This window comes from Quercus robur, chromosome 8, assembly GCF_932294415.1.
Source record: "Quercus robur chromosome 8, dhQueRobu3.1, whole genome shotgun sequence".
In the NCBI taxonomy this organism is placed as follows: Eukaryota; Viridiplantae; Streptophyta; class Magnoliopsida; order Fagales; family Fagaceae; genus Quercus; species Quercus robur.
The window spans coordinates 53,603,626-53,618,571 of NC_065541.1; the positions used below are offsets into that span (position 1 = coordinate 53,603,626).

At 34.0% G+C, this 14,946-nt stretch overlaps 1 protein-coding gene across 1 annotated transcript; it reads right to left on the bottom strand.

The window, feature by feature from the left end:
- Positions 1 to 78: 78 nt before the first annotated feature.
- LOC126697027 (ribosomal lysine N-methyltransferase set10) lies at positions 79 to 11,318 on the bottom strand. Its single transcript, XM_050393830.1, has 16 exons — positions 11,129 to 11,318; positions 10,943 to 11,033; positions 10,118 to 10,292; positions 9,904 to 10,009; positions 8,187 to 8,269; positions 6,393 to 6,419; positions 6,081 to 6,232; positions 5,818 to 5,931; positions 5,199 to 5,279; positions 4,943 to 5,007; positions 4,095 to 4,151; positions 3,774 to 3,845; positions 3,352 to 3,597; positions 1,109 to 1,224; positions 869 to 967; positions 79 to 431 (listed from the first exon to the last, which is right to left on the bottom strand). Exons 1-16 carry the CDS (start codon positions 11,186 to 11,188, stop codon positions 284 to 286), a joined length of 1,692 nt encoding a protein of 563 aa, XP_050249787.1. The 5' UTR covers positions 11,189 to 11,318; the 3' UTR covers positions 79 to 283.
- Positions 11,319 to 14,946: the final 3,628 nt, after the last annotated feature.

The following is a 14,946-nucleotide window of genomic DNA, read 5'->3' on the forward strand; positions in this document are numbered from 1 at the left end:
AGAGGTCAATAATAAAATTTTGAAATAAAAAAACAAAGTTAACACAAATTCCAGTATTAAAAATAATAATAATAATAATCAAGAAACCCCTATAAACAATAATTTCAACTCAGCTGTAAAACTTTGAAAACTTTGTCCCATAAAACTTATTGAATCAGAAAAGAGGAAGACAGAGTAATTGCAAGGTGCTAAGACTCCATCTTGAGATAGAGGCACATTAAAATAAATAAATAAAAGCCGTGAAACTCTCGTTCTTATACAATATGTGGAAATTGATTAACATCTAGTTTCTTTCACTAAGTGCTAATTGCAATGCGTGCTCTGCTTCCTTCAAAAATAAACGAGTTAGTTGCTTTTGCCCTCGTCTATATATTATACTAGACCTCCTGTTTTTACTCAACTTCTGTTGGGTTAAGTCATCTGTCTCTTTGCTGCAGAGGCATGCACAAGAAAAGTACATTAGATACTTCAAAAAAAGATCAAATGGATGAAGGTTAATGTATGCATTTCTAGTTGGATATTCAGCAAACAAATAAGGCCTACATTGAATTTTCAACATTCTTTCACCTTGAGAATTTGGTCATTTTTAAATTACTACATATGATTAGCATTGAAACTTATTCTTTGAGGCCATTGGTGCATTTCCTGCTTTAGCATATCTAAGTATTAAAAATTAGTATTTTTCTTGCGCACACACACACACACAGTTTTGTACCCACAACCTCACTCTTAACTCAATTTTATTTTCTTTGTAAGTACCCTCCACCCAAATTTATGGTAGAAGGGCCTACCATTTAAGTTAGACTTCATTGACAACTTAGAAGACATTCATCAAGACAAAAAGATGATAATTCAAATTTGTTCATACATTAGTGTTTGCAGCTCCTGGCTTTCAGTAGTATTGACTTCTTTAAGAAGTTCAATGTCACAGTCCTCCACTCCAGAATTCTCTTCAAGATCTACCATCCTGGAATACAGAGAAATCATAGTCTCAGGCAAGTTAAAGCAAGCGGAGTGATAAATTAAATACAACTAAATACTAGTCATATTTACAATGCTGGAGTTATCAGCAAATTAATATTTAAAAGATAAGAACTCCAGGGTTTACTTCATCTGGAGAAGATCAACAAGCAATTGTAGAGCTCCAGAATCGCCACAAGCCTCCCATATTGCTGCACGGACTTCTGTGTCAGATGGTTGCCTCTCCCCACCAGATCCAACAAGCTTCACATAAAAACAATAGATTCAACTAAGGGTCAAGAACTAGAGGAAAAAATAAATTAAAAGATTGAACCAGGGGAGGATTCCTTTGGCTCTAAAATAACAAATTTTTGTCAATATGAATATATACCAACGATTTATAAATAAGCAAAAATATCACCAAAGCACAAAGATTTGCAAATTAACTTTCGATAAAGCAGTTTGAGGAGATTGCTTATATTGACATCTGCATGTTTTTGAAAAATAGTTTATGGTATAAACAATCATATTAAGATGACCAAAGTTATTACACCACATTCAATTTTCTTTAAATAACTAACAGCATTCAATTTGTTTTAGGATCCTCTCTATTTGTTATTAAAACAGAGAGGGTCCATATTACAACAAAGATTTAGTTCTTCAAGAATCTAAAAGCATAGTGGTGTCATATCACTTAAACTCAATTATCATTTCTTATATGATGGAATGAGATTTTTTTTTAAAAAGTAGCAAACCATTAGATTTGTGAAAATTTTAATCGCAAATGAAAGGATTTCAATCCCTTCAATTCACCACCAAAAATACCTCAACATATGTTATCATTTAACATTTATCTTTTAAAGGCAGCCAGCAGATAAAATTATAACTTCACTCATCATCAAACTATCTATGACACTTCTAGAACAAATCACTTTTAAGAAAATAAAAGCACAAGTGATGAACTTAGGAAAAGAAAAATGTAAATTGATAATATAAAAAACAAAATGCCAAGGCTCACTTCATCTGTTCATAATTTAGAGTTTCAGAAGTCCTCCAATATTTTGTCCAATATCAGTACAAGTCATGGTTAAACTGAAAAAGTCCTAATTTCCAACAATGCGTTTGGCTACTAATTAAAAAGTCAACTTATTTTACTATTCAACTTATTTTTGCTACTATTCATGAGTCCCACTGGACTTTTTAGTACTATTCATGGGTCATACTATACTATTTCAGTTAACTTTTACCTTTATCTACAGTACTTTTAACAAAAAGTTTTCAGTTTCAGCAAAATAAACAAATCTCAAACAGACCCTAAATAGCAATATTAGAATCCAATGATATTTTATACTAATTATATATACAATTTACTACAAGGATAATGTATTATATACACAACGGAGTCTACCAAGTTTTTCTACTTTCAGTTTTCTCATAACTTTGTGCTGCACAGTAGTTGGAAACTTTGATTGCAGGACTTCTTTTACCACTTCAATCTGCTCTTCTCTTTATTGAACTCTACTAATCAATTCACCACAGAAAAGAAAGGGTTGTCTAATCGGATCCTGATACAACTCTACGTTTAAAAGTCATCTTTCATAGCCTATACCTTACAATTAAGAATATTGCCCCAAAGTGGCTTAATATTGCAGGGACAAAGTTTGGCTACAAACAATGGCAGCAACTCCCACTAAAAAAATTAACATAGTTACATATTTTAAAAACCTAACAGCTGGATTGCATGTTCTTTACACACATGTCAAATTTTGTGTCAATCGGATGTTATTTATTACTCAATCCATAAACTTATTTTTTATGCATAATTTTAGACTACAAAAACTTGAAATTTAAACATCTGATTGATGACATAGCTATTGATTTTTGATTTTTTAGAAATTTTGCAAGTATGTAAGATACAAGAAGAAAATGTTATCTAATGATGGATTTGTCAAAATTCACATCCAATAAAAATATATTGTTTGGAGTTGTAGCCATTAGCCAAACTTTGTCCATATTGTAGGGTTCCGTTTCCCCTATGGTCTGATCTTCACTTTACAAAACACTCCCCAACATTTGACCAGGCAGAGAAAGGATAAACTAATCCCAATATAATTATAAGTTTAGGAGACATTGGTGACTGACACATAGAACCAAGTATGCCCCAAAGTGACCTAAACAAGGTATACGTGTCTTAAATTGTAAATCTATTAAGTGCATTCATAATTTTATCAACTGCATTCGTAATATTGATTTTTTTTTTTTTTTTTACCGATAATATTGAAGATTCTAGACAAAGGAGCATAGCTGGAAAGCTATTTATATCCACTTAGCCAGAGGTATAAGAAGGTCAGGTATCCAGTGGAAGGAAAAATTATATTAAAGAAACCGCACCTCTTCCAGCATCGATGAAACCTGAAAAATCTCATCTTCCTGCAAGGCTATGGTCCTCAAGGCAGTTAAAAAGTTATCGGGAAAAACCAGCTTGTTTAAGTAAGAGGGCATCTTGCGCTGACCACTCCAACTGTGACTGCGAACTTGATCCTCACACTTATCATTCCCTTCAATTTTTGCTGTGCATTCTGAAAAAAATCCACGATCCAGCAAACTTCTAGGCAACAGACACCTCAGTTCAGCCTTCTGTAATCACAAACTAGATTTGTTGATAAGGCAAATTCTATTTTGGAGGATAATTAAAGCAGTCTGGAAGAGCACTTTCTGTGGATGATGCATCCACTGAAAAATTGATGAGTCATACAGATGATATATTAATGTGAAACCATATACCACAAAATCAAGAACGGATTATACCCGACCTGTGCTTCAAGCAGCTGGACCTTCGAATCAGAAAAGGGAACACTTTGGATTGCCTCCATGGGGTAATGGACCTGTGTAGTCATCAAGACATTAATGATGTATGCACCAAGTCTTGATAGCTCATAATAATTTGCAAATTTGAGATTTAATACTATACATGGCCGTACATAGAGCAAAAGAACACATGGAGGATCCACATAGACAACAACAAACCAAATGGTCAAGATAAAATTTCTTCAAGTTGAGTTTGAAATGGTATCACCAAAATAAATTGAAAGAACTTAATTAACAAGAGCCACACGTCGCTTTTATGGCATTACCATGAGATAGTCATCGGGATTATTATCAATGACAAATCCATACAAATAAAGTAGTTCCTGCATCAAATTCAAGGTAACAAATTTGTATTAGAAAGTTGACAAAGCTCTACAGTCTACAGTTGCTTAAATTGATATGAATCTCCAGCAATTGGGGCCAATGACTGTTGGATGATTTTCAATCACCAAAACGCATGAATAGTAAGAATATAGAAAGCAAGAAATGAATTTTCAATGGTAATTTTTTCATTTGACAGAGAAGTGAGTGTGATATGTGGATTGGCATAGACACATTGAGGTTGACATTCTATTAAATTAATAAACATGATGATGCCCAGAAAGAACAGACTAGCAAAAACAAAATCGGTGCAGCAGAACACAAATATTTTGAATGAGGCTTTCTTTCATAGAATAAATTGATTAAAAAAATCAACTTTCATAAATGAACATGCCATGGCCAAGTCACAGCAAAGTGTAATATGCAAAAGCTCTCATGAAACATAGTAAAAAGCATATGATGAAGTGGTCAAAAAGAAATTTCATACTTTCATGCAAGAAGTATTCCATGCATTTTGCACAGATGTTTCTATAATATACATTAATGTTGAGTGTCATTCCATACCATTGGTAAAAACAAGGAAAAAGGCAACCATTGTAGAAAAAATACATAACTCATCAAGAGATATCAAATGGCTAGTGGTACCAGTCATGGTTAACAGATACTCACAGAAAACACACAAGCAAGAAAGTTTTAGTTGTTTCCTCTCCTCTCTCTCTCTCTCTCTCTCTCTCCCCCCCCCCCCACCCCCTCTTCAGTAATAAGATTTCCTCTATAAGAAAATACAACATACCTCATTTCCTTTGTTACCGTAGCTAATGGAAATCTCTCTCTCGATTTCAAAGAGACTTTGTTCAGCTGTCCAGTTGGGACAAAGAACATAGGATTAGTCACACTCCCAGCTACTTAAATATAAGCTGATGAAGGGAAACAACTAATTAAGAGATCATTAGCAACTGTTCTAGCTGCAGGAAACTATCATCGGAGCTCAATATCTAAACTTAACACCCATATAATGATAAAACCTACTAAAAAATCAGGAGGACTACCAGATAGAAGGTACATAGAGAAAGGAACTCCAGTTATTGATCCTGTTCTGTCAACTTCCCAAGTTGCTGCTGCCTTCAAATCTGGGTGGCCATATTTTCAGCCAGTAAGTTACAGATACATATATTAATTTTACAACCCAAACCCAATTTATAAAAGTAAAACAAGCAAAAAAATGTAAGAGAGATTATTTTTTTTTGGATAGTAAGAACTATTCTTATTGTTTCAGAACGCAACTATTTGTCCAAAAGTTTGTGATTTTTGAACAGATTATGCCTTAATTGAATGCCCGAGCAAGAAGTGATTTCTAAGTTCTAACACTCATCTAGGATAAAGCTTCACAGTGGATCCATAAATTAATGCTTAAAGTTAGTTCCATACAGAAAGAAGTAATAAGCCAGCAGGGTAGAAATTATAAATTAGACAATAACAACTTATCAAAAAAAAAAAAAAGACAATAACATACCCTTGGATTAAGGTTGTAAGAATTTATAAAATTATAAAGCAAAATGAAGGAAATCACCAATATAGGAAAAACACAACCGCCAAAAGAAAAGGGATTGAAAACAAAAGAACTAACAAAAAACTAGATAATTTTAGAATTGTGGACGAATGGCATACCATGGTTGCAAAAGTCAATGCCAGGGACAAGACCCTCCACCCAGATGGTTTCTCCTTGTATTGCTGTGGATGTCACTCCGTTGACTTGGCTATCTACATTCTGGACCCTACATCCTGATATGAGAAGGTCCTGGTATTAGTTCAAAAGATCATGTTACATTCAATAAAGAATAGATCTGCCACCCAGCACATTGTTAAACTCATTATAAATGAGTCAGAAGAAAGGATTCATGGACAATGATAAGAGGAAAAGATAACCTTACCTTTTTCATTCTCTCCACTGGAAATATAATTAGTGCAAAGCTCAGAATCTTTGGTAGTTGCAAAGTTACTGTCTTCTTCTTGAGTTTGTGGAAATACATAGGAATGTGGCAAAGGAATGTTCAAAGCACGAGTCCAAAATACAGAATTTGCCCTAGCACCATGATGATTGTGCAATGTTAAAAAATTTAAATTTTAAAACACTATAAACAGACAATTTTTTTTTGATAAGTCACTATAAACAGACATAATTAAGGAGAGGATTCACTAGATGACAAAAGATAATAAGAACAGTTCAATAAGAAGATACATACCAAAGGAAATCTTCAAAGCACACCTCGCTGGAAAATGAAGCAACAAGAATAGTATAAGTTTAAGTATTAGAAATAAATGAAATATTTAATGTGTGTGTGTGTGCACGCGTGCTTCATTATTCTGAACTCATTAAATGTGTCATTTTAGATAGCTCATTATTCCTAAGTGATAAGAAATAAAGAAAAAGCTGCTAAACGCCCAAGTAAGTAGTAACCAAATTTACCTAAACATAAAAGATATGAACTGAAAGTGGCTATAAAAACAAACATGCAAGCCTACATTTCTAAAGCTTACAGGCAGAACCACATCAATGGATCAATATTAACATTGATATTCAAAAGGGGCAGTGCATATAAATACATTTCATAACTTCTCTTCAAGTCCCTCAGCATGAAACAGCAGAAACTAGCAAGAGTTTTTTTTTTTTTCCTTTGCCTTCTTTGTTTGTTAGCACAGTTGAAATGATTTAATTGCAATGTAACTGTAATATTTGAGTGCAACTTGCTTGACATAAACACAATCTAATTATTTTGATTTTGAAGCACATATGTTCTTGGTTGGCCTCCAATTTGAGATAGAACGGGCATATCCGCCACCTAATCCAGAAACCAACTTATTGGATGATGAACATCAACATGCACATCCGCAAAAAGTCAAATACTCAATGAAGATGACTAAATAAGGCTTGCCAAGTACACCCGTGATTCCTAATTAGACCATGTCTAGAGTCTATGTTGTAGTACAAACACACTGCTCATTGATTTTCTCTAGTCAACAACAAAGACTTAGTTCCGAAATTTGGGGTCAGCTATAGATCCTCAACAGATTAGATTGGGTCAGCCACATGAATTCTTTTCCCCTATTCACAATCTTCAAAAATGCAACTTAAGATCATTGATTGGTGTAACATGTGCAAGAGTAGCGGGGAGTCAGTTAATCATCTTTTGCTTCATTGTATGGAGGCACAGGATATTTGAGCATTCGTCTTTACCCTATTTGAAGTTGCTAGGGTTATGCCAAAGACAATGGCTTAAACGCTAAGCTGTTAGGAAGGGAGATTTCATCATCATAGACATTCTAAAGCTTGGAACGAAGTACCCATGTCTTTTGGACAATTTGGGATCATCAGAACAATCAAACTTTAGATGGCATCAATCATCCAAACCAATTCATTAGGCAAAATATATTGTATGGCTAGATGAATGCTTTGGGAAATAGGTCTTGTCATATTATAGATTCCTAGATACTCCAGATTTGACAGTGTAACTTTCAATTTATCTCTTCTTAATTTATTTGAAGAAAAGTATACTTATAATATTGAATTAAATTAACAAGCTCAAAAAGACCTGTTGTGTAGGGTTATTCTTAGTAAGTAACAAAATTCATTAAAAGTGCAAAAAGAATGGATCCAAATGAAGTACATGGGAAACATACCCCTGCTGTCTAGGTATATTAACTTTCTTAAGGGCTAAACATTCAGAAGTTCATTAAACTGAATAATGCCTTAATAAGCTGAGTGTGGGTCCTCAAAACATAAAACTCATCCAGCTGACCGATCAAGAATGAATGGTTAGTTGTTACAAAAAATTAATTCACGGCATAGGTTATGTTAATGATTTTTTAACCAGTTGTTACATATGCACCTAGTGAGTTATATTAATGATATATAAATCAAATAATTCACTGTGCAGAAAATCTAGATTAAACGTATAAGTTGGTATGATAAACCACTAATGCCCAAGGACTGGATTAAACCTATTAATGTACTTCCAATAATATAAATGACCACAAACCTTTCTGAATCCCCATCAAGTGTTAAAAGTTTCTTCACTAATGGCTTCACTTTGTCATCATATAAAGTCTGCAACTTTTTCTTCTGCACTTAAACCTATATTTGGTCACATATGCTGTGTGGGGAAATTCAGAAAGCCTACTTCATCAAAAATAAGATGTTGATAGGTGACACCAAGAAATCATATCAAGCCAGACAAATACAGAATGGTTGTTTAGGATACATAGAATGGTTTTTGGTAAGATTTACTACTTGTTAACATAAAAGGTGGAATAAGATACAAGAGAAAGCATATAGATCGACATTCCCTTGTGAATATCAACAAACTATATTTAACTTTTATGATGAGAGAGTTGCCTTTACAATTGAAAGTGTCAGTTCCATAGATTGTACATGTCAAATCAGAAGTAAACTGAATGTATAAGCACCACCATGGACATGTCAGAATAACATGCAAGAGAAATGTATCACTGTGTTTTAAACATGATTATCTGTACAAATCTATCATGTTAAAACGGGGCCATAAAGTTACTAATGATCAAGGTTTTTGATAGTATTTTTTTCTTTATCGATAAATTATACGCACATACAGTTGGTCTTGAACCCACAACCTCATCCTCCATCTTGCTCTTACAAGCAGAGGAAGTGGCTTTTGAGCTAAAGCTTAGAGCAATTTTTGAGAGTGATACTTGCATAGAAATAACATCCATTTTCTTAGATGAGATCATTTTGGATTAACGGATTCCACCAATATCCAAAATAAAAAGAAAAAGATCTAGCCATTTGGTATAATGTTAGAAATGCTAAGTGGGAATTGCAAGTGCATGCCTAATTGAAGTAAAGCATGCATTTTTTTCAAAATAATGTGGTGAATTTGAAAAAAGAAAATAATAATGGACAATATGTCAGTCAAGTGATTAACTAATCATTTAAAATTTTAAACATAGCATTTTATACAATTTGGTATAAAAATATTGAATAATGAGAGTAAGGCTAGCATAACTAAAGTTAATCATATGTTCAGCTACTAATGAATGGCATGAAAATGATCTACTAATCATATAAAATTTAAGCATAGCATTTATATAATGTCGTATAACTGCTATTTGATAATGAGTTTAAGACTAGCATAACTAAAGGAAATCATGTGTTCAACTACTACTGAATATAAAATCCTGGTGCTGGTGCTATGTGGATTGTGTAGTCCCTTTGAATATAAATACTAGAGATCAGACCTTGCAAGTGCCTGCTACCCAAACGATGTGTCGCAGACTTGAGTGCAAAAATCAGCCCCTCCAAAAATTGGAGGTAAGATTGCCTATTAACCACATCTCCCATACTCCACAAAAGCAAGAGCCTTGTGCTATGGGTAAGACATTTTCCTCCTCTTCTAGAATTTATTATGAGGGGTTGAATTTTGTGTAGCATATCACATTGTAAGATTGGTATTTGTATAACAAATCAAGGGCCCATATAAATAGAGTTAAGATCTAATGGTTTATCCATTTATCTTTACACACACACACCCCCAAATTTTTAGCTTGTTTAAAAAGCACGCTTTAGGCGCTTTTTTGAAATTCACTTCTCTAGGTGAAAAATGCTTAAAAGAACTTCAGCTGATGCTTTTCGGTTTTCACTTTTAGAGCACTTAAGTGCAATTTTAACAGCACCTAATTGGCATCCATGGGACATGGAGATGTACCCAAAAATCATTTTACCTGCAATTCGGTGGCCCGATACAACGTGGTTCCCTTTAGCTCCAATAGCTCATCATCAGTAAACCAAAGTGGATTCCCAAAACTGGTTGGAAGCATATCAAGGTACCTGATACAATCACCCACCCCAAATGAATTCAACCACTAAAGGGGGGGGGGGGGGGGGGGGGGAGGGAAACAGTTGAGGATTCAAAATAAATGTGCACTTTATACATACGGCTTCCATGAAGAATTTTTACGGAGGCGCTCCAAGGTTAGAAACAAATTCATCAGGAACCTGTCATCTACTTCTCCTTCTTCAAACATTGCTCTGCATTCTGGTCCAAGAAGAGAATCTTGCAACACTCTCATAGGAGTTATTGCTAAATCAAGTGGAACAACTAATAGAACACCTGAAATTATTTTCAAAATCAATTTTTTTTATTTATTCAAAATCTCCTTCTATGGATGGCTACGGAAAAGAGTTGAAAGAAACAGTTCCACTAGTAAATGCTTACCCTGGAGTATAAACTATTTGACCGACACAATCGTTCAATATTTTGATAAAACTTCTCATCACATACACAATACTCTTGCACATGGGAGTTAAGATTTTTTTTTCCTAATCAACAACAACTCAAATAATTTTGTCACTCTTCAAATGAGGGGAAAAAATTGGCAATGATTCATTATAATTATTATCCAACAACCAATTTCCTTGCTTCTACGAGCAATTCAAGCAAAATGTTTACTCCAGGAAGCAAACCAAAATACCCCACCAAATTTTGCACCTCAAAATCCAGTTTTCAACGTCTGGGTCCCATTAAATCAACATTGCCACATTGAAAAATCCACTTTGTGTTCCATAATCAATTCGTTTTCCTACATTTCCTCAGCAAAGAGAGTAGAATAACAATATAAAAAAATGTCTGTGTGACGGTGTATTTGTCATAATTATCGTTAAAGTGAGCTTAAGTTTTTGGGACATCCAGAAATTTATCAGTATTACATTACAATTACAAATGAATCAGTAGAAAGTTAATGGGACAGTAGTGTGAATTACCATCAGAAGCTTGATTGGCGGCCGAGAAAATACCAAAGCCTTTGGAATCACAGTGCTTAATCTTGCAACCACGTAGTTCAACTCCGTTCACCTGAAATTCAATTCAATTCCCAATTTATTAGCAAATTATGGTTTTTTTTTTTTGGGGAGAGGGGGAAGAAGACGAAAATAAAGGAAAATGGAAACCTGTAACCACTGGAGAAACCGTTCGAGTTTGGCTTCTTCTTCTTCTTGTTGGGTAGCCATGGCTGTGTGAGTGTGACTGAGTCTCTCTCTCTCCGTGTGATGGTTTTGAAGGGTTTAAGCTTTTCGTGGCGTTGAGTTCGGACTTCAAATACCAGAACCAGGGTCTTAAAATGCTCTGCCACGGCGTCGTTTAACTTTAAAACCAATACTACTGCTTTCACTGTTTTTTAGGGGTTATAAATGAACTAAACTGATTACGGATGGCTCTGATTTGATTTCAACAAAGTTATAAGGAAAAATCAACGGATAGCTTAAGGGATTGATTTAAGAAATATTTTTAAAACATTTTTATAGAAAAATAAAAAATTTACTATTTTTTTTTACAACTTTTTATATTTCTCATCAAAACTTCCCTAAAATTATTCATTAACAAATGCCCTAAAAACACCAGTTAACAAAACCCAAAATTATATAAGCAATTGATTTTTTTAACACTTTTTATATTTCTCATAAAATAAGTATTAAGTGTACGTTTGGATAGTGTTTTGTGCGTCCATCGGTTTTTGGTGAGTCCTGTGAACAGTGTACGGGACTTGCAAGTGCTTTTTTTTTCTTCAGAAAAACAACTTTAAAATTGGATTCTACGGTACTATTCACACATTTAAAAATTATTTTGTCTCCGTATTTTCAGTTTTCAACAATAAATGTGGCATCCAAACAGATCCTAAAACTTTCCTAAAATTGTCCATTTACAAATGTCTTAAGGATATCCATTAACAAAACCCAAAGTTATATAAGCAATTGATTTTTTTTTTTTAACTTTTTATATTTCTCGTAAAAGTATTATTAAAATTTTTCTAAAATTGTTTATTAATAAATACCTTAAAGGCATCTGTTAACCGAATCCAAATTTATATATATTTGTTTATTTAAAAAAGAGTCAAGCTCAAGCATAAGTTAGTTTTTATTTATTTTTTATTTATTCGTGAGTATGAGATTGAATTAATCTCTCTCTCTCTCTCTCTCTCTCTCTCTCTCTCTCTCTCTCTCTCTCTCTCTCTCTCTCTCTCTCTCTCTCTCTCTCTCTCTCTCTCTCTCTATATATATATATATATATATATATATATAACCGAAGCTTCTAACTTTTGGTTAATCTCTCCACAATTTTGCACGTCAACATTTTTTAAATCTTTAAATCTGATTTATTTCTTTCTATTATCTATGAATACTTGGCAGCTATAGCAGGTATGAACTCAAAGAAAGTCAATGATAAACAAAAGAAAAAAAAAAGAATTTGCAAAAGATAGAACTATGAACTCAAAGAAAGTCAATGATAAACAAAAGACAAGACACAAAAAAATAAATAAAAAATAATTTGCAATAGATAGAACCTAAAAAGCTGTTGGAGCCTCTGACATTGTTTATAAATCAAATCTGAAAGTAGAAGAAGAAAGAAAGAGAATGTAAAATGTCTTCAATCTGAAGAAGAATGAGAGAAACTGACAAAGCGTATATGAGTTTGTGGATCTTAAAGTGTAGGAGTTTTAATTTACATATTTATTCCCATTAGTTAAAAACTTGTAAGTGAATATAATGAAAGTATTTTAGACATCAAAATTAAGGAATCCAAACAGGAAAAAGGGTAAATTGATAACTAAAAACCACTCTATAAACCTTTTGAAAACCGACTAACTCTAAAAACCCACACGTAGAACTTGCAATCCCCAATTTCTTCTCCATTATCGCTCACAAAAAGACAACTTTTGCTCTGCCCTAGCCCACTCTCCTCTGGCAACGATTCAGCAAGAGATATCCTATTTGGACAAATAGGTCACCCTCACTCTCTTTCTCTAAAAAATCCATTGTTCAAGATATGAAGGAAAATAATATTTAGCATTTGTTTGATTACTGTTTAGTATTCGATTTTTTTTTTTTTTTTTGGATTTCCATTCTTCATATGCTATCTATATAGTTTATATGCTAATTTCAATGCATTCAACAATCACAATGGTAATAACTTCTAGAGCGTTTTCTCTTGAGTATTTTATTTGGTTTCATAGAGAATGAAGGAAAAGTATAGTGGAAGCAGACTAGCAGAAGTAAAGATAAAAAAATTGTGTCTGCTGCATTAGTTATTTGGTGGTCTAGAGTTCTTTTTTATTTTTGGGATTTGTATGTCCTCTGTTTGTTTGCTTAGTAAAAGTGGAGGAAAAGAAATAACTTTTAGTCTTGTGTTTGATGCTTATTTAGAATTTAATTGTGTTACTGTTGACATTTATTCATTTATTTTCCTATTTTGTTTATGAGAAAAAAGGTTGAAAATAATAATCAAGTAGGTTCTTTTTGGGTGTTTTATATTTTATTGTTTTTGAAGAAAAGAACACTTAAAATTAGAAGGAAAAAAAATAAAAATAAAAATTCACCACAAAGTTGATAGGAAGGCCGGCCAAAAGGACTATGGTGAAAGTTGTGTAACATGATGTTGCCTTATAAGTTTAACTCAACAAATTTTAGACCAGGTTGGACTTACAATGATGATGCCTACATTCCTTTCTATGTGTGTCTAATTTGTTATTCATAGAGTGACCACATAAAACCTACTTTTTCTATTTTACACATTCACTTTTACAATATACCCACATCAATTTATCTATTCTACATATTTATTCAATAAAATATTCTTTTTTTTTTTTACATTTTTTATTATTTCCTTCCCTCTTCTCTCTGGAACCCTCTCACAGACCCAACACAAATCCAAAATCGCCCACACCCAGCCACCATCTTCTCTGTCGAGCTATAGACCCAACACAAACCCAAAATCACCCACACCTAGCCGCCAGCCACCGTCTTCTTCGTCGAGCTACAGACCCAACACAAACCCAAAATCACCCACACCCACACCCAGCCGCCAGCCACCGTCTTCTCCGTCGAGCTACAGACCCAACACAAACCCAAAATCACCCACACCCACTCCCAGCCGCCAGCCACCATCTTCTCTGTTGAGTACAGACCTAATACAAACCCAAAATCACCCACACCTAGCCACTAGCCACCATCAACGATCAAATAGAACAAAATCACCCAACCAGCCACCATCTTCTTGATGCGGAACTTGAAGCTTGACTACGGATTCTAGACGGGGATTAAGCCCTTAGATACCTACACCTAGCTGCGGATTGCTCTCGTTCGATCAATTCCCCGTCACCGTCTTCGTCCAATCAGTTCTCCGTCACCCACATCGGTGTTCCCAACTCACTCACCGCCCAAACTCACCGATCAGACTCAGTCTGTGGCATGCGAGATCTCTGCCGAGCTACCGTCGTCTTCGTCTTCGAAGCCTGAGATTTTGAAGAAGAAGGAGAAGCTGATTGGCTTTGCAAAGTTGAGATGAGAGAAAGAGAGAGCTACGATGAAATGAGAAAGAGAGAATTGAGATGAAAGTCAGACGTAGGAGAGAGAAGAAATTATTAAAATAGTAAATACACGAGTTACAGTGACCGTGTATATATGCACGGTCATTGTAGCATTTGTATATTTACGTACAATTTTTTACAATTTTATACTCATTGATATGGGTTTTTTTTAATCAAAATGTATACAATAAAGGAATTTTTGTATTATAGAAGAGTATCCACCAACTGATGTGGATGATCTACTAGGCACAATTACTAAAGGGATCATAAGAATGAGTGTAACGAGAGTCAACTGATCACTGAAATAGCTTTGTGTAGCTGAAAAGTAGCTTTATTTGAGTGCCTTTCTATTTTTTTGTTTGCTTTTGAGAGGCATTGAGTAGAGTTGGATATTGCAATTGCTTC